The 24,464-nt window shown below is 41.9% G+C and overlaps 1 protein-coding gene across 2 annotated transcripts in view; it reads right to left on the bottom strand.

Moving 5' to 3' along the window:
- Positions 1-24,464, bottom strand: part of CACNA2D3 (calcium voltage-gated channel auxiliary subunit alpha2delta 3) — a 770,150-nt gene that overhangs the window by 125,691 nt on the left and 619,995 nt on the right. For both annotated transcript variants that reach the window (XM_059937666.1, XM_059937667.1), the window contains exons 21-26: positions 24,258-24,303; positions 24,001-24,098; positions 22,341-22,434; positions 19,297-19,392; positions 15,855-15,976; positions 13,104-13,184 (exon numbers count right to left, since the gene is read on the bottom strand). In XM_059937666.1, coding sequence (XP_059793649.1) covers positions 13,104-13,184; positions 15,855-15,976; positions 19,297-19,392; positions 22,341-22,434; positions 24,001-24,098; positions 24,258-24,303 — 537 coding nt within the window. The remainder of the gene's footprint in view (positions 1-13,103; positions 13,185-15,854; positions 15,977-19,296; positions 19,393-22,340; positions 22,435-24,000; positions 24,099-24,257; positions 24,304-24,464) is intronic.

Genomic DNA, 24,464 nt, shown 5'->3' with positions numbered 1-24,464 from the left:
CTAAATGATTCTTCTGGGGAAAAAAGTATAAATTTGATGTTAATTTTTTCTGAGTATTAAAATAAACCTGGGTACGTTAAAGAGTAGTTTGAAAAATTAGCATGGATTTTAAGATCAAAAAGAGATCCCAGAGAAAGTCAGTTGCTGCATCAGCTCCATCCCAAGCCTGGTGCCTCCTTTCTGCTCTGCTTCGTGCACCACTTCAGTGGGTGAGACTGAGCATCCGGTCTAAGGTTGTAGGGATTACTTTCCAGGTGGAAAAAAAATCTTTCTTTCCCTTGCCCTGGACCATGAGTCCTTGGCCAAGAAAGCACTATGAGAAAGGAAATCGAGAAGATCTTTTTATATGTCGTCCTCATTTCACCAAATGTTTCTGGAGTTCGTACTACGTACCAGGCATGGTGAGAGGTGTTCTCGTGAACATTCATGTAATCTTGGCAACCATGCTGTGAGATCCTTGAACAGATATTACATAAGCTGGGAACTACTGAGGCCAACCACAAGAGCCTCTTCTCATTGCTGTGATTTAAGACATGCAGTGCACTGTGCTCTGCCGGAGGCCTGGTGACTGTACAGGTCAATCCCGTCCCCCTGGCCACAGTGATTACATGACAGAGCTTCCAATCCACCGCTGAAAATCCTGAATGTGGCTAGAACCCTCACTCCTCAACACCCACGTCCTATTAGATTTCTAAGCACAGATGATAACTCAGGCAAACAGATTCCTGCTTTATGAGAAGCCTTTAAGGAGAATGATTAAAATGATGCCTTCATGTATTCAGATTTCTACCTTTTGCCTATAGTCACCACAAAGAGCAGTTAACGATGAAAATAATTACCCTAAAATATCAACAATTCTCTCAGCACAGAAAAATATAAATCAAATTGTTTAGATTAACAATTCAGTGTTATCATTTGTTAATACGAGAAATGAAATGTTTTCTCTGTTAAAAACATCACGGATGAAAGACCCAATTTGCAGGGTATTCTGTGAGAACCACAAATTATCTTTCACATCCACTACAGCTCATGAGGGGTAATTTGCAAACGCCTCATAGATTATTTTCAGCTGTTTATTGCTGCTGTCATATTTATAAATTCCCCTATAAAAATGCCCTTCCATCAAAGAGTCATAGAGCCTTACTGAAGGAATACTGTGAACAAATATCACGTTTAGTGTTGATTGTTTCTGAGAAAATCATGTAAAATATAGTTTCTTCATTATATTTAGCGGAACAGTATCACTATTTTTGCTTTGCCAGAGATCACAAATTCACAATAGCAGGACCCAACAGACATGAGGCATATAAAGAGGGCGTAGGAGGAATTTCTGCCACAGAGATCGTGGAGAAAGACCTAGTGTCAAATCTATACCTGGAAAGCTTTTAAAATTAAGGCAAAAATCCTTGACCCTGGGGGAACAATCTCGTGCTTCAGATGATCATATGCCCACAGACAACTGGGTATTTTATTTTTTTCTTACAAAAATGGAAGACTGAAAAGTGAATCACAGGATTTCCTCCTGAAGGTTCATGAAAATCAAATATCATTACTCAAGTTAACCAAGTTACCCCAGAAATATCACACTCGTCTTAGATCCAAAATATCAAAGGAAGTGGCTCAATTTCTAAAATGATCTATCCATAGCACCCATTATCATAATTATACAACTGTTAGAAACCTATAACTTTCTATCACAGATCAGGAAATAACTGTTTTCACTTGGGTCAAACCCACCAGTGTATCCATTGCTAAATGCTATTAGACAGAAACCTACCAGGCAAATGATATTCCAACCTCACATGGCATCACTGGGGTGTGGTTTATATGCACAACTTCAGGGAACTATCCTGTTTTCCCTTGTGATGAAAATGTTTTATTTATTTATTTTTTTATGCTCAAAATGCAATAAAATCTCAAAGAAACCTCCCTCCCATTGGGAGAAGCAGCTTTGTAATCCCTCACTTTCTTTTCAGATTCTTGACTGGAGTATCCACACCTACTTTTCACTCCAATGACACTGAGTATTCATTTGGATGGATAGGATGTGACCCAGTTTCAAAGACTCATCAAGAAGAGCCAGAAAAAAGAAAAAGGATTGGGAGTTGGGAAGGTCCTTGGAGAGCATTTAGTCTAGGTCTGGCAAATTTCAGAATAGCTGTGACCAGCCTCCCTACCTGTTTCAGACATTGCTAATAGATCATGGCAAACTTATCTACTGAGGCAGCTGGCCTCAGAATCCTTTTTAATCTGTTTTCTAGGTACCTACTCCTGATCAACTGGAGTCGACTTATGAGACTAAACCTATTTCTACCCTCATATAGTTCCATATTCTTATTTTACAAATAGGAATTGGAAGCATGGAAAAGGAAAGGAATTATCCCAAAGTCGCACAGATAATTAATTGCAGTTTGCAGGAGCATGGGGTTAAAATGTATAATACAACCCAACCCCTGCCATTCTTCATTCATTCTGGTGAACCACAATATGAAGACTATGGAATTATTATATTAATTATTTGGAAAAGAACAATTATAATACCACCATCAACATTTATTGAACACCCAGTTTTGTGCCAGTTGTTTTCAGTGTAGTATTTTCATTTTCCTCTAAGTCTCAAATTAACCAAAAATGTGAGCATTTTACTGCCACATGACAGATGAAGATACATAATCATTGGGTTTGGGTCGCTTGTTCAAGGTCATATCATTAATTAGTGGAGTAGGGGCTTCCCTGGTGGCGCAGCGGTTGAGAATCTGCCTGACAATGCAGGGGACACGGGTTCGAGCCCTGGTCTGGGAAGATCCCACATGCCGTGGAGCAACTAGGCCCGTGAGCCACAACTACTGAGCCTGCGCGTCTGGAGCCTGTGCTCCACAACAAGAGAGGCCGCGATAGTGAGAGGCCCGCGCATCGCGATTAAGAGTCGTCCCCGCTTGCCGCAACTATAGAAAGCCCTCGCACAGAAACGAACACCCAACACAGCCAAAAAAAAAATTAATTAGTGGAGTAGGAATTTGAATGAAGGATACATGGGTTTCTTCTTATGCTTCTATCTACTTTTTAGTATATTCAATATTATACATAATAAATGTTTAAAAAAAAAGAATGACTCTGAAGTTTTTAGACTGAATAACCAGATAACTAGAATGACTTAAGTGTGGAATCGATTGCATTTGATGGGCCTATTTGAGAGGCAGGGACACTGAGTAGTCAAGGGAGAGTCAAGGGAGAGAGGTCTGGCTTGGGAATCACCAGCTCACGAATGATGTTTAAAGCCTTGAGAGTGGACAGGAACCCTGGGGCCCTCTGACATGTACAATCAGGAGATGAACAAAATCAGCAAAGGAGGCCTAGGAGGGTGGTCAGTGAGGTAGGCAAAGAATCAAGTAAAGAGGTTTGCAAGGAGAACGTGATCAGCTTGGTCACGTGCTGCTCACAGACCAAGAAAAATGAACATCTGAAGTTCAATTTTGGATTTGGTAATGTAGGAGCTACAGGTAACCTTGATGAGAAATGATTCATTGTGGATGAAACCTGGCTGGAGTGGGCTCCGGAAAGCATGAAAGAGAGGAAGTGAGAAGAGCATAAAAAATGAGGAATAACACAAATAAAATAATTTGATAACAAAAATAATTTTGGCTTAAAAAACCTGACTATATCAGCAAAAATCTGGAAGTTGATAGACGAAGGCTAGTGAAGTAAAAGCATATAAAATGCCCATGCACTATGTTTTCACTCTGAACTTTCTTTTTATGTCTTAAGACAATTGTACACTCCAGTCTGCCTGAGCCTGGTCACATATAATTTGGCCTTGAAGTAGGAATGGCATTCAGACACTGATCTTGACCTCGTGCAGATCTTTTCACCCAGAATAGAACGTGGGAGCTCTTGGTGAGTGCAAACTGTGTGAGGCCATGGGAATCAAGAGCCTTTGATCAGCCCTGTCCCTTTCCCACCACAGACTGGCAAAAGCATTTTCCATGAGCAAGAGTCCACTGACTGACTGTCAAAGCATTTATGCTGCAGCCTCTGGTCATGCCCTCTCTTCCCAGGGAGGGGAAATGTACGTCAGATATTTATCCTCTCTGGCCCTTCACTTAGCCTGAGTCATATATATTCTAATCTTCACCGAGATCAAAATCCCACTAGGGTCACTAGGAGATTTGCCTGGATAAGGGTGGCTAAATAAATCCCCAAATCTCTCATGAGCCATGTTGGGGGGAAAAAAGTATCCCAGAAACTGTTTTCCACCAAAGTATGTGAGGGCATTTCCAATGTTCTAACAAGCATTATGCTGATTACACTGTTCAGAGGTTTATAAACTAGAGCGAAGATTAAGTAAATCACTCTCTTGACTGACAGTGAGAGCATATATTTTAGAAAGCTCAGGATCTTTGATTGGAATTTCTCTGTAACCACATATATAAAAACATTAGGCACAATGATGGATACCTTTTGATACAGGAAGCTCTGTCTTTAACATCTACTTACACAGCCTCTGATTTAAATATTCCCTTCATTTTCATAAGATAAAAAGATGGTGAAATAAGTGAGTGAAAAAATTAGCATTTTAGGTGTTTTTTTTTAAAAATGGACTGTGACATATTTTTATCTAAAGCAGGAGTTGGCAAACGTTTTCTGTAAAGAGTCAGGCAGTAAATATTTTTGGCTTTTTAGTCCATGTGCTCTCTATCCAACATTATTTACAAAAACAGCTGGTAGATATCTGACAAGGTACTTGTATCCAGCTTATATAAAGAACTTATATCTCAACAATAAAAAGACAAATAACCTAATTATAGGCAAAAGATCTGAATAGACATTTCCCCAGTGAAGATATGCAAGTAGCTGACAAGCACATGAGAAGATGCTCAGTGTGGTTAGTTATTAGGGAAATACAAATCACTTCACGCCTACTAGGATGGTTAAAATAAAAAAGATAGACAATAGTAAGCATTGGTAAGGATGTGGAAAAATTGGAAGCCTCATATGTTGCTGGTGGGATTATAAAAAGGGTGCTGCCACTTTGGAAAACAGCTTGTCTGTTCTACAAACTATCAAACCTAGAGTTACCATATGACCCAACAATTCTATTCCAATTTCTACCCAGGAGAAATTAAGACATATATCTGCACAAAAACTTGTACATGAATGTTCATATCAGCATTATTAATAATAGTTAAAAAGTGGGAAAAACCCAAACGTCCATTAACTGATAAATGGATAAATAGGATGCTATACATACATACAATGGGATATCATTTGGCAGTTTAAAAAGCCAGAGTAGTGACTTCCCTCGTGGTCCAGTGGTTAAGACCGCCCTTCCAATGCAGGGGGTGCGGGTTCGATCCCTGGTCAGAGATCCCACATGCTGCCCTCATGGCCAAATAAATAAATAAAATAGAATTTTAAAAACAGCTAGAGGACTGATCCTTGCTACAACATGGAAGAATCTTGAAAACATTAAGCTCAGTGAAAGAAGCGAATCACAAAAGGCCACATGTTGTATGATTCCATTTATCTGCAATGTCCAGAATAGGCAAATCCACAGAGACAGAAAGTAGATTAGTGGGTTTCCTGGGGCTGGAGAGGGGAGTGGGATATCAAGAATGAAGGAGTGTGCGTGTGTGTGTGTGTGTGTGTGTGTGTGTGTGTGTGTGTATGGGGGGTTTTGGGGGGGATGTGACATTGTTCGAAAATTACATTGTAGAGATTGATGCACAACCTGCAAAATACCAAAACCCAATAAACTGTACACTTGAAATGGTGAATTTAATAGTATGTGAAATATATCTCAATAAAACTCTAAAAGAAGGACACAGGTAGCATCCTAGATTTGCTCCTATGGGCGACAGTTTGTCAACCTCTGTTCTAAGGAATAGCTACATGAAAGTGTGAGCTTCAAGGTTTTACTATGAAACATTTCAAGATACTATAATGACATTCCCTATGCAAGTTTTTCACAGGGGATGGCACATGGCAATAAGCACTGACTAATGAGAGGTGGTGGGTGTAACATAAATCATTCTTACCAACGGTAACAGCTGCAATAATAATTTAGCAGTTAACCATTACTGAGCACTCAACTATAAGCATTCACCAAGCACTTTATTTATATGAATTCATTTATTTCTCTCAAAAGGAACCAGAGGGGTCCCCCCAAAGTCAGACTGAATCTGGGTGCAAGACATACTCCATTACTGGTTAATTCTTCTCCTTTTCTGTGGTGATGAAACAAATCTCTGTCTTTAAAAACTAGGCTGTTAGAAATCCAACCAAAGCACCAATCAACCTTGTTTTACAAATGTGAAAACTCAATCCCAGAGCAAGAGGGGAGAAATGGCCCTCACTCCTAAATCCTTGGCTTACATTAGGGTTAATGTCCAAATCCTACTATGACCTCAAAGAGGAGTCTTGCCGATACAGAACTCGAAAACCGGGTATAAGGACCTGTAACTCCAAACTTCTGCGGCTGATTTTGGGGTGGAGAATGTGTTGGGGCTTTTGATAAGGTTTATAAAAGGACAGTGGCTCATGGGAGTGAGTGTCCTGGAGAGTTAGCACAGAGGATCCAGTTTCTCAAAACTCTGGGCTATTCTTATTTCTGGAGCAATGATCCTCAGCGTGCTCTGTCACTGGCTACCGCAGTATGCAGAGCAGCTGTTCTACGTGGCCAACCCTAACTCAGATTCTGTTGCAGACTTGAAATACAGCATAATTGGTAGCTACGTCACTAATCCATTTCTCTGAAGTTTGCTGTTGTCATTCCTACCGGCCCTGACCTCCTTTTGTCCCTTCACTGCACCCACCAGTCAACTTAAAAAAGCAAATGTCAAATATATAAAAAGCCCCACCTCATAGCTGACATTTAGAGCAAAGACTTGCCTTGGGTTCCGCACCTCCCCCTGGGGCATCTGCCCATCTGCCCATCAGTTGTGCGTTTAGATCCTAGTAAATACCACCCAAACATGAGAAACTCATTTGGGTCTCACAGAACCCATCTAGACACAACATGTATGGGGGATCTCATTCAAGATTCCTGGAATCTTGTTCCCTCTGCCTGGAATGCTCTTCCCACAGATCTTTGCATAATGGCTGTATCTCATCATTCTGGTCTCTGCTCATGTCACCTTCTCAGGGAGGCCTTCTCTGAGCCCCCATCCTCCCCCAATCTGGAGAAGCATTGCCTCTGTCACATGCAAGTATGAACATGAGTGTTCTTCCCTGCCTTTGCTACTCCCAACCACACTTCATTTTCTACAGAGCATTAGCCACTGCCGGAAATTCCCCCTCCCTCCCTCCCTCCCTTCTGCCTTTCTTCCTCCCATTCGTGCCACACTTGTCTGTTGTCTGTACCTCCCACACAAGTGGAGGCTCCCCTCCACTGGCAGCAACTTAGTCGGAATGGGTCTTCACTGGGCAGCTGCCACCCCAGCCTCAGGACGGGGATGCCAACAGCGCCCTCTCACTGTATGAATCATCATCCCCTGACTCGCCCCAAAATGCCCTCTGGGATGCTTGTTCTCAGTTGTATCCTCAGCATTAGGTACGTAGTCGATGCTAGATATATATATATATTCATTGAATTCTTTAATTAAAAAATGAAGAAATGAAACATCTTTTTGTAAATGAGCCTATAAGGGAAAACACTGAATTTGAAAGCACCAAGAATTGAAGTTTGTCTGTCAGTTTAATCCAGCATTTCTCAGCCTCACCTCTACTGACATTTTGGACTGGACAATCCTTTGTCGTTGGGGGCTGTCCTGTGCCTTGTAGGGTGTTTGGCAGCATCCCTGGCCTCTACCCACTGGATGCCAGTAGCTCCCCTCCTAACCAGTCGTGACAATCAAAAATGTTTCCAGATGTTGTCAAATGTCTCCTGGGGGTCAAAACTGCTCCTGGTTGAGAACAACTAATCAGTAAGTATTAATTTCTGCTATGATAAAACATTCCTTTTGCTCAGATCTACAAACTAGAAGTTTATCCATGTAGACTTGACACATAATTCCTAAATACTAGTTAACTCATATATACCAAATATATGAAATCCCACCAAAGGAATGTTGATAAGCTGAATATTTGCCTATAACATTTTGGCAACATTATTTACCCAATTCTAAGGAAAGCTGAATATTAAATAGTACACTCAGTTTAAACAGCACGTACCTGACAATAGCTAATGGTCACTGATGTTAAGCAATCTCTTTCTTAATCATCTGGTTAAAATGAGATCCTTTGTCCTAATATCAAGCATCCCCCTTCATTACACTGCCCAGAATTATGCAAATGAGACCATTTAACCCACATTTTCCAATTTCCCCCAGTGAATGAATCTAATGTGGTGTGTGTTCCTTGCAAAGGAATAGACCGTCAGATCGGAGCCCCCCCAAATTTACTAGTAATCATTAAATTTTATACTTAAAACAGGTGAATTTTTGGTATGTAAATCATATCTCAATAAATCTGTTAAAAATATTAATTTCTATAACCAATGCCTGTAATGCCTATAATCTCTGTTGCTGATCAGATTAGCTATTCTAAGCATCAGGTTAGATGCTTGGACCTCAGAAAAGACATCTGCTGATGCAGGGACAACTACTGGGCTAACAGTTGCCATTAGGAATGGACACTAAACAGTTTTTCTACTCCTTAAAATATCCATATTGGTCTGTATCATTTTGCTATGGTGTGGATTACAGTTTTAGCTGCTGAGTGACTCTCTTAGAGTTTTGGTCAAGTACTGTGTTCCTATTGTTTGGTCAGTAAACTGTGCAAGTGTATGTACCTACGGAGAGCAAGTAAAAATGAAACCCATCTTTCTCAAGTCACTTAGTCAGTATTTTGACATATTTACCACATCAGCCCTCACACTTGGCACTAGGAATAAAAAGGTAATTGGGATGGTCCTTGCTTCTGGAGAGTTTACAATTTATTCAAGAAATGAAACTAGAACATCTTAGAATAGATTTTAGATTTTGATATGCTAAAATTTACATTTTAAAGCAAATGCAAATAATTCAGAATTTATTACCTAGTACTTAAAAAATTCAGAAATATGAACTTCTTATCAAAAATTGAGATTAAGTATTTTGTATTTGTCAGAGCGAGAGTCTAGAAGGAGAATACAGAAGGTCAGACAAACACCCCAAGGAGGGGAAGAAATTCCCTGCAAGGTTATACCTTCCAACGTGGCTCAATTCCTCCCCTCAATGCATTTCTTTTCTTCTCCAGGTCGTTTCCACCCTAGCATGATGGAGACAGTGTCTATGACTCTTGTTCTACTGGGCCTGGTCTCTCCATTGAGAGTGGAGTGGAGAATTAACACCATGATCTAGGTAATTTATGGAACTCAAGTCAATAACAACTAAGTAAGGGCAAATAGGTTTCTGCAAGTTCAATTCAATTTATAGAATCCTCACTGAGGGTCCACTATGCTCCAGGGACTCCATCGGGGTAATGCTGTGAAGGACAGAAGATGAAAATTACGAAGTCTTTGAGCTCTAGGAGCTTCTAGATGACTATTCAGCTTTTCAATTCACTTGTCCTGGGTAGACATAGCTTTAAAAATAGCTGCTATTTTAAAGTTCTCTGGTGGGGAGGGACAGGGGGCTGTGGGAGGAACTGTCAATTACAGGGCCCGGTTATTATTCACTTGTATCTAGAGTGCTGGCAAAAGCACGAGGTCAGGAAATATTTATTGAATAAATGAGTGAATGAATGCATAGGTATACTGCCAACTTGAAGATAAAAATGGGCCACCTCAAATCCTAGCAATTTTATACTTCCGCATATCCGGATATTTTCTTGTTTGTTTTCTCATTTTATCCCCAAATCAACCCAGAGTAAGGTGAGGGAAATAATAATCCCAACCCTATTTTAGATAGAACTTCAGGGACCCAAGGCCACACATTTAGCAAGTTATAGAGTAAGTGACAAACCTACGTGGACCTTACAGTCCCAGGCTTGCATCTCCAATAACAAAAGAAAAATGGATTAGGGGCCTGACACACACAGCAGGTTCCAGGGCTCTGGAGAGACTTGGTAGGCCAAAGAGAAAGTCATACCACTTCTTCCTTTGCAGTGGGAAAGCAATTAAGCAAATTTAGCATGCTAGTGGCAGCTGGAGAGTTGGCAAGTTCCTCAAGAGAAGGACTGTAAGCAATGTCATAGGCCAAGAAGATGGATGGGGCCCATTTATGCACAGAGGCTGACGTATAAATGGAATCCGGCCCAGTCTGACTGACTGCCCTTTCTTCAAAGATGTCATTGACAGATGATTATCTAAATGTTTTTGTTTGGAAAAAAAAAAAAAAAAAGAGAAAGAAGAGTATAACACACACACACACACAGATACACACACAAAACCAAAACAAGAAACTCTTTCTATCCCAAACAGACATAGGTAGCCAATGAACATGAGAACACCAGATCAGATCTGGGAGCAGTGCAGGCTTTTCAAAGTAGTCCTTGATAATAAACTGCAAAATTGTACACCTTTCCTTTCAGATAAATTTCAATTTAACACAAGGATTTCATTGAAACCCCAAATTACTGCCAGTTGGCTGTATCCCATCTGCTGTTGGAAATACACTGGTGGGGGACAAGCCTGCTCACCTATTCATCTTCACCTGCCAAAACAAGGTTTCTTCCCCAATTAAAATGGGCTTTTAAATTTTAGAGTAGTAAACAATGTCTACTTAATTTGCGGAGAATACACAGAAGAAAGTGACCAAACCTAATTACCCATGATGGGTGAGTCAGAGTCAATGAAATTTGGGGGAAGTGCTGAAGAGGACCCTCTGCTTTTGGAGACATAAAGGACCTTTTGAAGTCATTGCCTTCACGGTGCTGCATCCATGTCAGCCTTCAAGATCAAAATTGAGCAATTCTGTTTTGTCTTATGTCTATAAGACCCAGTTTAAAAAAGAAGATTAATAATCACCAGATTTAAAAGGTAAGGACTAAATACAGTTCCTTGGATAACCTTGTTTCTTTGTCTTGCTCTGTAATTATCTTCTGAAAATGGGCACCAGTTGACACATATTGAGTCGTAGTAAACAGGAATATGTCTCTTCCACCCACTCAGGGTGGGCCAGCCATGTCTCATGACTTGCCTGTGGTCTCTGGCCAACTGTATAACTCAACAGTAGGCAAGCACGCCATTTGGAAAAGTCATGGTCTTCTCCACACTGGATACACAGTGCCCAGGCTGAGTCCATGTTTTGCCCATACTCAGCCAAATAGACATTTATGAAATATAAGCCATTTGGAAACATTTGAGCACACAGTTTGTAAACTTGGACAGATGTGGCTGGGATGGGCACAGTGATCTTAGGGCCAAAACAGAGCATCCTTCATGATGACTTAATGAGAAATTCAAGGAAAAGGTTTTAGAAAGAAATTTCAAACAGACAGATAGTTTGGTTCAGACCATGTCGTTATCAGCTGTTGCCTGTGGCCCCAACTCCAGGGAGATAACATGCCTCCAGAACTAGCTGGCTGGGTCAGCCTGGAGGTGAGTAAGGCTGACCTTTAAGCAAAAATAAATCTTGCTGAGTTAAATGATCCTGTCTCCTATTTTCCTCAAGGAACATGAGACAGTAAGAACAGCAGCCCTGAATTTTCACAGTCCTTATCTCCTGGCTGATTAGTTATAGGTCTGCATAGTTCAAGATGAGCTTACAGGCCGGATACATAAGACTGTCTTCCTTGCTATACCCAATAACCCAGGAATAACCAGGGCACAACTGTCCCCAAATCTTTCAATCCCTGCTAATCTATGAGAATACAATTATGATGTATAGGCTATGTCAGAAATAAAGTGGGGGGGAAAAAGAATATTTCCTAGCCAAAGAACAACCACTTCAAACATGTCTGATCCATCTGAATTCCTTCCCACAAATATTCACAGTGTGTGGAGCCACCGCAGAAGCTGATGTTCAAAACCACCCTACGGTACAACTTACTGAGAGAGGCTACTGAAAACAAAATGACTCCCTTTGGTAAATCTAGCCAATATCAGGATGACACTTGGAGTGTCTCACCTATTCGTCAACCAAAGGCTCCAACAATTATTTATCAGAAATAGACAATGTGCCAGACACGCTCTTAGGCTCCATTTTCTCAGCAGCTGTCCTCAAAAGAGGGCTTGTGGCAGTTTCTGGTCCTTTAGGCCAAATACCACCAATGAAAGCCACCAGCCAGCCACAAAAATCTACTGACACTCCTGAGAGTGAGAGAGATGGGAAAAGCCAGAGACAGGGTTTCTTTGACAATTCAAGACTCAATCATAAAATGTTTTGGCTTTCTCCTGGTCCCAAACCCAGCACCTGTAGATACATCTAACTCTAGTCACTCAGGGGGATTAGGGCGATGAAAATCTCACGCTCTCCAGAGAAGTGCACATTTCAGCTTGTATTTGCCTAAAACAAACCCACAATTTCCTTGTATGGCCCCTGTTATCCTAATGACATAGAAGTGGAAGATGTGGAGCTTACTTTAAGTGTTCATGGCACCTACTGTCAAGAAATGATCTTCTGCACATACCAACAATTTCTTACTGGCTCAGAGTTTAAGAATAAAATCCTGGGAAATATTTCTGCTTTCACATCAAATTCAACCAGCTGTCAGAGCCCTCAATTGGAGGAGATGATGCTAAGATGAAGAGGAAGTAGTTTTTAATGTTTTTTACCTTTCAAAGCCAAGTTTCTGATACATGGAAGTAGTTGACAAATGATGAATGGACACCATGCTTACTTTATATTCATTGATTGAAAACCATCTGGGGCTTCCCTGGTGGCGCAGTGGTTGAGAGTCTGCCTGCCAATGCAGAGGACACGGGTTCGAACCCTGGTCTGGGAAGATCCCACATGCTGCGGAGCAGCTAAGCCCGTAAGCCACAGCCACTGAGCCTGCGCGTCTGGAGCCTGTGCTCCGCAACAGGAGAGGCCGCGACAGGGAGAGGCCCGCGCACGGCGATGAAGAGTGGCCCCCGCTCTCCGCAACTGGAGAAAGCCCTCGCACAGAAACGAAGACCCAACATAGCCAAAAATAAATAAATAAATTTATTAAAAAAAAAAAAAAAGAAAACCATCATTTACCTGCCACCACGGGAGACTTCCGTTCATCCAGGAGCTGGATGGAGGTACTTGCTGTCACCACGTTGCTTTTGTTGACTGCTCCTGTAAGAAGAAACAAAACAAAACACAATGACAAAATGAAGATAGTCATAGAGCTTATGTTAAGAGAGTGATGGTATTGGTTTGCAGTCACCAGTTCTGCAGACTGTGCTGGGGCTTGCTTCCCAGAACTCGGAGCTGGTCGGCCCTGTTAGGCGATAGGTGCTGGGTGGGCGGTCCTCTCAGCTGAAGGACTCACTGCACCGAGTTATGACCACCCCCAATGGGGAATGTCCAGCCGCTTCACATCAAAATTATTAACCACCATGGAGGGACCACATTTTAAAAAATTTGTGGTTACTAATATCAGTGTTTACTTGTGTCAGTTTTCATATTTATATTGCCTTTCTAAATATAGCCATGGAGAGCTGCTTGAGATAAAGTTTTGAAATTATTTTACAGTGAGTTGAGAACTTTAGCTCTGATTTGTTGGTTAAAACTTTACTGATCTATAAAATTCTAATTTCAAGCCAGGTTCTTCTGAACAAAACCATTCTAAACAGGGATAGAGCTGGAATGCAATCCTTACCCCAAACTCTTATTAATGTGATAACAATATGGTATTAGTATAAAGAGATTTTTAATTACTAACAATGTTTCTAATACTCATGAATTAAAAGACGCTGAGCACAAATTCCTAATGCCCGTAGTTAATAATTGTTAGTCCAGTGCCTGCCTTTTAAAAGGTTCAATGAATGTGAGCTGAATGGAATCCAACTGAATTTAGAATCAGGCAGAAGGCAGATCTGAATCTGAATACACTTATGACCAAAGCAATTAAGAATTCTCTGGCCCGAGTCTAAGCTGTAATAAAAACCGGCTTCTTTTCCAGTGTGTACAGGTATTCAACACACAGGAGAAAAAAACGAGGGAGAGCTCCACCACAACACCTGCATGTGGTGATTTTTAACATTTTCTCCAAATCTAAAGGGGCCACGAAATCTCCTAAGATATTATGTCATCCATAACTTTACCATGAACAAGGTAAATTCCTTTTTTATTATGCGATTTCATTGAAAGTTCAGTAAAAAACCCCACCTGCCAAAAACCAATTAGACAACAACCTTAATTAATCAGAATTTTTTTCCAGACATAATTCTTTGTAGGAAAAATGGTGAATAATAACAAAGCAAACTGACACGAGGAGCCATCTCACACACACACAGACACACACACACACATACAGCACTTCTGGGAGATGCTCTCATTACCCATAGCTCCTCCTCTCTGTCCAGTTTTGGGAAAAAGCCCTTCTGGATAACCTGATGGCTCCTGTCCAGATCTAGCGAGCTAAGTTCTATTTTTTTCTTTAGAAGACTACGAAAAAGAAAGTATCATGAGACTGCACGATAAAAGAAGACATTATTATTGACAGGTTTGCAGTAGAATCAGAAAGTCCACTGTCTCTTAGTTGATATTTTCAGCAATGAAATGTGATACAGATAAACATATAAAGAAAGAGCCTTAGTACCTGGAAATTTATATTTGAGAACATATGTATGTGCATGGCCGTGGGTAAACACAGGCCTGTCACCACAGGAGCACAGACTCCAAGAATCTTGGTCCTTAAAGGAACCTAATTGATAATCCCCTCTAAAACCCCACCTAGGGCGGGAATTTCTACAATAACACTTGGCCTTTCCTTGAATATCTTCATTAATGAGGGACCCTCTTCCTAAGGAGTCCATTTAAATAATTATTAGACAACTCTTGTCAACATTTCTTCCACAAATTTTGAAAGCCTTATTTCTAAAGATGTTTTCATTCACGGAAGTGAGCAAGTGCCAAAACTCAGGGAGGGGCTTTGACACTAAGCGTTAGAGAGTCTCCATTAGGGTTGACTTGGGAATGCTTGCAAGAGATTAATACAAAAGGCCCTAATATAAAACATAAGTATATATTGAACTGTCCAGAGCAATCCAAGTTTATAGAACTATGTCTTATTCATCTCTGAAGTTTCTACAATGCACGGTAAAGAGCCTTACACAGAATGAGCACCAAAAATATCAGATGCATGAGACAAGAAAAAGCCAAGGACAATTGAAAAGATTTTCCAGTTTGTCTTGCTTCTAAAACTGGTTGAAATAAGGTAATGTTCAGTTCTTTTTTGGAGGGAGGTGACCTTAGTTTTTTTGGTAATATCGTAAAACCTTAAGACTGGAAGAATCATTGGCTACGTGCCTCTCGTTGGTCACTGCAGCTCCCTGTCAGGAGAGCACGAGGCTATACAAAATCTTAGTCCTTACTCTTGTGTGTTGATTTAAATCAGTTCTGATGGGGAATTGTGGGCCTTCAGAGTGATCTGACTTGCTGAAGGTTCTGGCAAAGGATGTTATGGCTGCATGAATTTTCTCTAAGTAGGGCCATGATCACATTTTAGATAAACAAAAATCTATTAAGAAGTTTGTATTCAAATTCCACATGGTACAAAATAACAGTCCTGCTTCCTGACATGCTTTTTACACAATCTGGGTAAGTTAAAGCTTCCTTTTATTTGGAGCAGCAGCACTTATGGAACTGGTCACTGGTTCAGAGCTAGGCCAATATTCAACATTGGCTCTCAAGACTGAATTTGGCTCCCTTAGCATCCAGGCTGCTCCCTCATACTCTGCATGCAATGCCCAGGCCAGCAGGACCAAAGGGACAGAGCCGGCCTCCAACAAGGGCACCCACCTGTGCTGAATGGGATCGAATAGACAAAGCTCCCTGGAATCTGCTCAGCGGCTCTTCGGTACCAGAGAGGGAAATGGTCTGCATTAAAGATGTTCTCCTTGTCTCCAGCTTTCAGGAAGTCCCTTGAAATAGAAAAGAAGAAGAAGAGCATGGCACCACTCAGCAAGGAAAAGCCAGACACGAGTGCATGCCAGCAGCTTTTGTTGGGTAAAAACAGTGTTGGCTTTTAGAACCCCAACCTGCTTTTCTCAGTACAGAGAGGACCTGTGTAACATTGTGCAGCCCAGATTACTCAGAAATGTCTTGTAGAGTCCTGGCAGTCAGACTCCAGTGGGTGAAATGATTTTTCCTAGGATATCTAGTGAACTAATAGTCTTAGCATCTGAAGCAAGCAAAGCCTCCAGAAATCACACCAGAAGACCAAAGGTAGTCAGAAAGCTTTGTCTTGCCTTAAAATCCAAACACATAGATACATATCCTTGAGAGGATCAACATCTTAGGTAGAGCTCTCTCTTCTTATAAAAAGGGTAAAGGAGGTAAAATGGGTCCACATGGGGATCTTTGCTTCTTTCCTTCCCTCCCTACCCTCCAGCCAAACAGGACTGTTCTTACTTCTGGATACTAGGGGCTGTTGTGGTGATGGGTGAGACAGGTCTAGGTTTTAGGCAGAGCTGAATGATCTTGGGTGAGTTACTTCGGTTAGTTACTGAGTCTCTGAGCCCCATTTGTTCACCTACAAAGTGGGAATAATAATATTACACTTACCACGATACTATCAGAATAACATAACACCATGTGTGAAGGGGCTAAGTAAACTGAAAGTGGCTCACACAAACATACGGGATTCTTAAAGCCCAAGAGTTTCTTTCATTCTCTATGGTTTAAATGGAAGCTGTGAAGTGGTAATTTCTTAGACTTAGGACTGTCTTAGGACTGACTTAGGACTTAGGGGGAGTGCAGTAACCATACAGTGAAGGCTGACATCACAGGTTGCTATATGTGTACTACTACACGGGCTCCAAAAGGCCACACTGAAAGCACAGGATATATTAATATTGGAGATGGTGGCAGGTTACAGAGGCCATGAACTATAATGGATCTAATTCCAAAAGCAGGTGGTGGGGACAGGAGATAGAACCTCAGTGTAGGAGCCTGATGATAGTATAGCTCTAGGATGGGAACTTTATATTATCCAGACCTATCACCAATACTTTGAACTCTTCCTTGTATGCTCTCTTTAAAAAAAAACATAGAAATTCTAAAACCTTTCTAGCCCTGGCTAATAGAGTGCATCCCAATAGTTGGGTATCAACAAATATCATTTGATTGGAGTGGGTAGGCAGGTATAAGACCCTAAGACAATGGAAGTCAAGGTGCCTCTACATGAATCAATGATAGGATTTTCCTGAAGACAAGAATTGTTTCATCCAACCAGATAACCAATGAGTATTCACTTTGAGTCACAATAATGTCACAAGGAATAGAACTCATAGTTGTAGATATTTTTAGCTTCCCAAAGCAGTTTCACATCCGAAGGTTTTCTGATCCTCACAGTAAACCAGGGAGATCATTAACCCATTTTTCAGATGTAACAAGTGAGGTGAACCAGGTACACATCCCAGCAGTCCTGAGTGTGGTCCTGCCATATTCCAAATCCATCACAATCACCTGTATATCAGACTAGCAAGGTGTTATGTTTTGTTGCTGTTAGTACTTTTCTTGTTTGTTTGTCTTAATCTCAAAACATACAACAGTTATTCTCTCTGAGCATTAGAAAGTCTATTCCTGTGTCTCCCTTTGCCTCTCTGGGTCCTAAAAGGAGAAGGCGATGTGTATCCCAACACTTGTAGTCCTTCCTAGGAACTTGCCTTCTGTTAAAGTAATTGTTTGGGGGTACAGGGGTAAAGAGGACTTGAAAAGAATCAAGTCACAACTATAGTCAACTTCATAAATGACAAATTTGAGAAGCTGATGAAGAAAGAGTCCTCAGATGGGAATTAAAAGCCAGTTCATAAAACATCCAAAAATCTATGGATCTGCCACTTACCAGACCTGATCTTAAAAGATCATATGGTGGGTGTCCGGGCCTCATCTAAGAGACACAAAAGCACAGCTAAGCTGGGCTTAATGGGACAGTAGTGTTTCCTCATTGGGCTCCTGATGGGCCAAGCCCTCTCAAATTGGTGGCCACCCTGTGCCTTGGTTATTCCCACCTCCCCCCCCCACCAGGGACCCTGAAGGTCAGGATTTGTGAGGTTCCATGGTAACCTCTGGAATCACAAACACACACTTTGCAAACTCTCTGAATCTCAGGCTCCATTCATCCCTGGCCTAATAATGTCTCTTACTTCAGAGAAAAGAAATTGAGAAAACATATTAATGGGCTCAGGAAAGACTTCGCAGGCTCACACCAGCTCTGGTCAAACACCAATTTGAAGAATTAAGACCCTGTGGCTCTCTGAAGACAGACACAGGGGCCGAGCAGTGGTTTAAAAGGGCATCTGAGGGCTTCCCTGGTGGCGCAGTGGTTAAGAGTCCACCTGCCAATGCAGGGGACATGGGCTCAAGCCCTGGTCCGGGAGGATCCCACATGCCGTGGAGCAACTAAGCCCATGCGCCACAACTACTGAGACTGCGCTCTAGAGCCCGCGAGCCACAACTACTGAGCCCGTGTGCCACAATTACTGAAGCCCGTGCACCTAGAGCCTGTGCTCCACAACAAGAGAAGCCACTGCAATAAGCCTGCACACTGCAATGAAGAGTAGCCCCCGCTCGCCGCAACTAGAGAAAAGCTCGCATGCAGCAACAAAGACCCAACGCAGCCAAAAAATAAATAAATAAATAAATAATTTAAAAAGGCATCTGGGTACTGAACCTGGTGACACTCTGCCCACTGTCCATCTGGGTCTCTTTAGAAGAACAAGGAAACATTGTCAAACCCGAGAGCCACCAGAATGCCTGCTCCCGAGTGTGGGGCTCTACAGGCCCTCAGGCTCCGAGCTGAGGCACAGAGATTTACTAAAACGTACACAAACAAATAAACACCAGACTTGAAACACTGCTTCTCGGGACAGGCAGGAATTCCTCAGCAGACCTGCGGGACAGCTGAATGCCCTCCAGTCATTTGTCAGGAGGTGAGTGAGTCCTCCCACTGGCTGCTCCCTTACCAGCCACACCATCTCCAGAGCTGAGCGAAATGACTCACCAGGGCAGGAGAGGACTCCAGGACAGTGGACAGAAGCCAACAAGCGTGAAAAACACAGAGTCGTGGAAGGGCCAACAATGGGCAGGTGAACACACACACTACGGCCCCCGAGGTAGAACGGAGAGGAAAAATGTCAACAGGCCTGGGGTGGCCTGAATTTTGTTTCTACTGCTGGTGGAATCAATAAATGGTAGAAGCTTCCCTTTCAATGTCCCACTTCAGGAGCTCCCTACTTACTGATTGGTGAGCTGCTCGGCCCCAACAAACAGGTTGATTCTTGAGAGGCCCGTGCGAGTGCCGAGGAAGGCCACCTCCACACCCTTGTCAGAATTCCTGAAACAGAGCAGAAGGAATCAGGGGGATTCTGCCAGACAGTAAGCAGATAATGGCTTCTGCATTTTAAGACTCATGGAATGTTTTACGAAATAACAGTCTTGAAGCCTGAAATTTTGGGAGAAATGATAGAAACATACGCACACATGCACACACAGGATGCAAACTCTTTATTCCTTACAAAAGTTTTCGTGGTAATTCTTGCCAGAAAAAGTAAGAAGTCCATGACCAAAAAAGCAGCATGAGGAAATAAATGCATCCCGAACGCTAAATAAACACACCTTTATCTCAAGGTTCTGGGTGCAAGTTCAGACAGAGCAGGCCAACTTTAAGGAGAGGAAAAAAAGCCTTAGAGCTAGCTTTTTGCACTGATGCTACCAAGTCTCTTCTTGGTTCTGAGACCGTTAGTGGAATCTGCCATTAGCGAAAAGAAGCAACTGAGTCACTGACTCAAGTCTGTAGTATCCCACAGCCTGGAAATGTTTAGCACTTGAATTCTACACCATTCTGGGGGCACCAACTGGTAACTTCTACTAAAGAATAGGCCTTATCCTCACCACCAACGCCAGAGGGATGAGTAAAGAAATGACTTCTGTAAATAGCCCTACAGGATGCCACACATAGGAACTCTAAGGACAGCCTTAGCAAAGAAAACTCATTTGAAAATTCACCAAAGATTTTATTCCAACATTCAAGGCAAATTTTATATGTTTGAACATGTTCTTCAGGGTTTTCTCAGTGGATACTTCTTCAAAAAAACAGCAAATGGTCTTTCTCCACAAATATACAATTTTATTCTACAAAAAAATATGAAGAGAATACTGATTCCTGAGTTTGCTTCCCTGCCCTAGATGCTAGTAGCAATTTGATTCAAAGCTTTATCCATGTCGTCTTCAGTATAAGATAATTTAGTTACTTGATCTCTGATGGTTGTCAAAGTGGTCAATACTACCTTTAAGTATTTAAGGGATGAATCAAAACAAACATTATGCATTTGTTTCTGCTTGTAGCCTACACCAAATTGGAAAGCCAGGCTGCCCAATCAGTTACAGATGTGGACTACAAAGCAAGCTACCATTTTGGAAATCTTTAGCATCTGTTAGGGGTGAATCAGCAATCTTTCCAGAGGATTTTGTGTTTCATGAGAACGTAAAAGAAACATTTCCACTAGAGAATGCAATCACAGGAAAGGCTTTGACTCTTTCCAAACCTCCCAGAGAATAAGATCCATGCAGGTAAGCAGTCCAAGGATACCCCCAAATATAATGAGAGTGGTTATATCTTTGGGAGTCCAGACTCATGTGTTAAACTACCTACCTTACATCTATGCTTAGGAGTCATTTTAACTATAAAATGTCTAGAAAAGAATTCTGGCCATGTCCAGTCCCAAACCTGCTCTTCCTTCATTGTCTCCTGTCCTAGGAAATGGCACCACTATCTACCCAGGTATTGATGTCATTAACCTGAGAATGATCCTTGACAGCTCAGCCTCCCTCCCCTCACACCATGAACCCGTCACCAAGTCCTGGGGGTCTTACTTCCAAAGCATGCCACAAGTACATCCCTTCTCTCTGTGCCCACTGCCACTGCCTTGGTCCAAGTGGCAAATCCCTTGAACTGCTGTAGCAGCCTTTACTATTTTTCTTACCCCCATTACATTCTATTATCCACATAGCAGTAGAAGGGTCTTTTTTAAAAATGCAAATATGATCACCTCCTTCTTAAAATCTTAAAATGTCGTTCTTAAAATTCTTCAATGATTTTTCAGTATTCTGAGTATAAAAGCCAAAATCCGTAATCTGATTCCCAAGGTCCTGAACCACCAGGCCCTACTGTACCCCTGTCTCTTGACATCTTCCAGCCTACCCTCTACATTTCAGTTCTGTTGGCCTTCTTTAAATTCCTCAACCATGTCAAATACTCTCTCACCTCAGGGCCTTTGCACATACTGTTCCAATTCCCCGGAATGCTCCCAGGGAACCCTTGAACTAGTTCCTGCTCAGAAAAGCCTTTCCTGTCTTCTATCTCCACTCTAGTTCTTGTTACTGTCTACATGTCTAATTTTCCTTCATAGTTATCACAATTCTTAATCATATAGCACACTATATATCACAGGTACCATGATGGTGAGGACTGTGTTTGATTGAGTTACCTCGATTTCACCAATACCTAGCCCAGTGCCTGGAACATAACAGACGTGCAGTCAATATCTGATGAATGAATGAATGAAAATGAGAACAGAATGAATAATAGACCTGATATAGGAAAATATACAAAAGGGAAGATAGAAAAAGGAAAGGAGCTAATAAAGAATAAAAAAGGAGAGAGAACTGAATAATGTATGAAATGAAGGTATAAGGTAAAAGGAATTTTTTTTTTCTTATTTTTGATTGTTAACAGCCTACTTAAAATAGTAAAATACTAGTATTAATATTAAAAATAAGCTGCTGAAGCAGTTCTCACCCTAGTCTTTGACAACAACTACCGTTGCCTGCCCTCCTCCCCCTACATCCTCCACTTCAGAAATAAAACTGCAGGGTTATATCTGACACCCTAATGAAATAGAGCTCTCACTTCCCTGTCCTCCTCGCAACCTAGCCTGGCCCAGATCCCAAGTTCCCTCTAGATGGTGAAGGTGAGAGAGCCACGGCAGGGCAGGAAGCAAAATGCTCCTTCCGCCTCCCTCTCTCTCGGAAGTGTCACCCTACCTCAGCATACCAAATTTCATGTAATGTTAAAACTCAAACAAATTATATGTCAAACCCAGGAGCTTGCCATCCAAGCCAGAGCCGCTAATCTGCTCTAGCTCTTGTGGTTTGGAGCTTTGGGGAAAATTAAAGAACTTTAACACCAGCCTCCTAAAACAGTTTAGTTCTTTAAACCATAACCATATTTCGGACGGCTTGTGGGGAAATGGCCATGAAAGGGGGACACGTGCAACCACTTACTCAGATTTGTTGAGGGCAAGGCTGGTCCAATAGGCTTCAATGGGAGCACTCACCACAGCATCAAAAAGGACTTCTTGTATCAATTCTTTATCACCTGTTGGGAGGGATAGACTTGAGAAGATGGCTTTGGCTAGACCCCAAATTGTAGCATGAGAAGTGCTCACTGGGCTCATTTTACAGTATCTACAGGCTACTTTCTCCTACAGTGTGTTCCTGCGTTAACCTTCCACCAGCTGAAAATATGAAACAGTTCTGACACCTGATATGCTGCAATACAAGGGCCCCCAAAGCATTTGGATGAGACGATAGTAAATTGAGAGTCTTGGGTGTCTCACGCTTCAGTTTTCTACTTTCCCTCCCCATCTAGTAGTTCATGCCATAGACCAGCACGCCAACTCTGGGATTCGGAGATCAGAAGGCAGCACTCCTCAGTTTGCTCTTTTCATCCCCATTTCTGTCCTCTATCAAAATTTGCAATTCTTCAGGGCCCTGATCTTGGTTGTAAGGGAAAGGGATATGATAGCTTAAGAACTTCTGGGACTCTTATTTTGTCATTCCTTCCATCTAAGATTTTTTTTTTTCATTTTATAGTAGGACATCTGTCCTTATCCAAATGAATTCTTGATAGAGCTCTGTGGAAGAGGCCAAGGAATCAGGAGGGTATCATGAGTCTAGCAGAGGCGTCCTAAAGCCCCACAGCTTTATCACCTACAGCAGGCCAGTCATCACCTTAGCTGGTGGCCAAGAAGACAGTGCAGCTTTGTTGTAAAAGCAAAAACTGGAAACAACTCACCAACAAAAAGACAATGAATAAACTGAGATATAGTTACATAGTAGAATACTATATAGTAATTCAAATAAATGCATCAGAGCTAAATGATCAACACAAATATATCTAAAAAATATAATATATAATGAGTGAAACACAAGTTGTAGAATAATATATATTATACCATATATATAAATCTTAATATACAAAGTAATGAAAATAATGGCACATACTGTATATGGATATATATACATATATCCATATATTAGCTACTGGAACTAATTTATGCTCGTTCAGGGACTGTTCTTGCACTCGGTGAGCATCAGGCCTGCTGCTGCTCTCTCCCTGCCCCACTTTCCCTGCCCCCCTCACCAGCTACTGGCCATTTCTGACTCACTGAGCTCCCTCAGAGGGCACTCTGTAGGAGGAGGGGCAGCAGAATATACAGTGCAAGAAGCAACATGTCACAGTGGCAATCCCACACCGGACAGAACCAGGAGGCCTAGATTATGGCCTTGGATGAGACAAGTCCTGTTTCCAGCCCTTGCTTCTCTTTGTAAAATAAAAAAGCAGATATTGACAGTCCCCTCCCAGTTGAAACATTTTCATGTTACTCAGGTGCTTGACTAAATGGTTTGGTAAGGGGACAAATCCAATGTGAAGGGTTAAACTGGGATTGGGGATTCTGCATGACTCTTGGTAACCCACATTCCTTTTCCTGTTCCTACAGGAAGCAGACATTTGGCTGGATTTAATGTGACTGATCATCTCTGCCAAAGCAAAGCTTCCCATGAAAACTGAGGGGAAATATGGTCTTGAGTTCACGCACACACCCCCCACCACCGTCTGACCGCCATAGGCACACACACATGCATCTGGAAGCACACTCACATTGGAGCAGAGGTTCTTTGCCTTTGAGGTAGAGCTTAATAGCTTCTAGTTGAGACAGATGACGGTGCTCTGGGTGTAGGTCAGTGTTGCAGTAGGACCTAGGAATGTGACATGGCCCAAAACAAGAACATGTACATATTTATGGCATCACTTTCCTTTGCCTTTGAACCAGGAGAACTGGGCAAGGGAGTACAGACAACTTGAAATCAAAGAGGGCGATAAACACCAATGCTGAGGAAGAATTGTTCCACTCTTACCATTCGTCTGCCAAGGACACATCAGGGTGTTCCAAGTCATGCAGGCCTGGAGGTCAAGGAGAAGGGAATCATGAGTAAGTACCATCTGTGTGGGGCACTGACCACCCCCCTCATCCTCTCCTGTGCTTCAAATGGGCAAGGCCATGGGGGGTGGGGGTTAAGGGTAGACATCAACCCCAAAGAAATCTGCCTGAGAAAAGGGACTTT

The sequence above is a fragment of the Balaenoptera ricei genome, chromosome 11 (genome assembly GCF_028023285.1).
Source record: "Balaenoptera ricei isolate mBalRic1 chromosome 11, mBalRic1.hap2, whole genome shotgun sequence".
Taxonomy (NCBI): Eukaryota; Metazoa; Chordata; class Mammalia; order Artiodactyla; family Balaenopteridae; genus Balaenoptera; species Balaenoptera ricei.
Note: the sequence above shows the minus strand (reverse complement) of the source record. Positions and strands in the feature narration are given on the sequence as shown.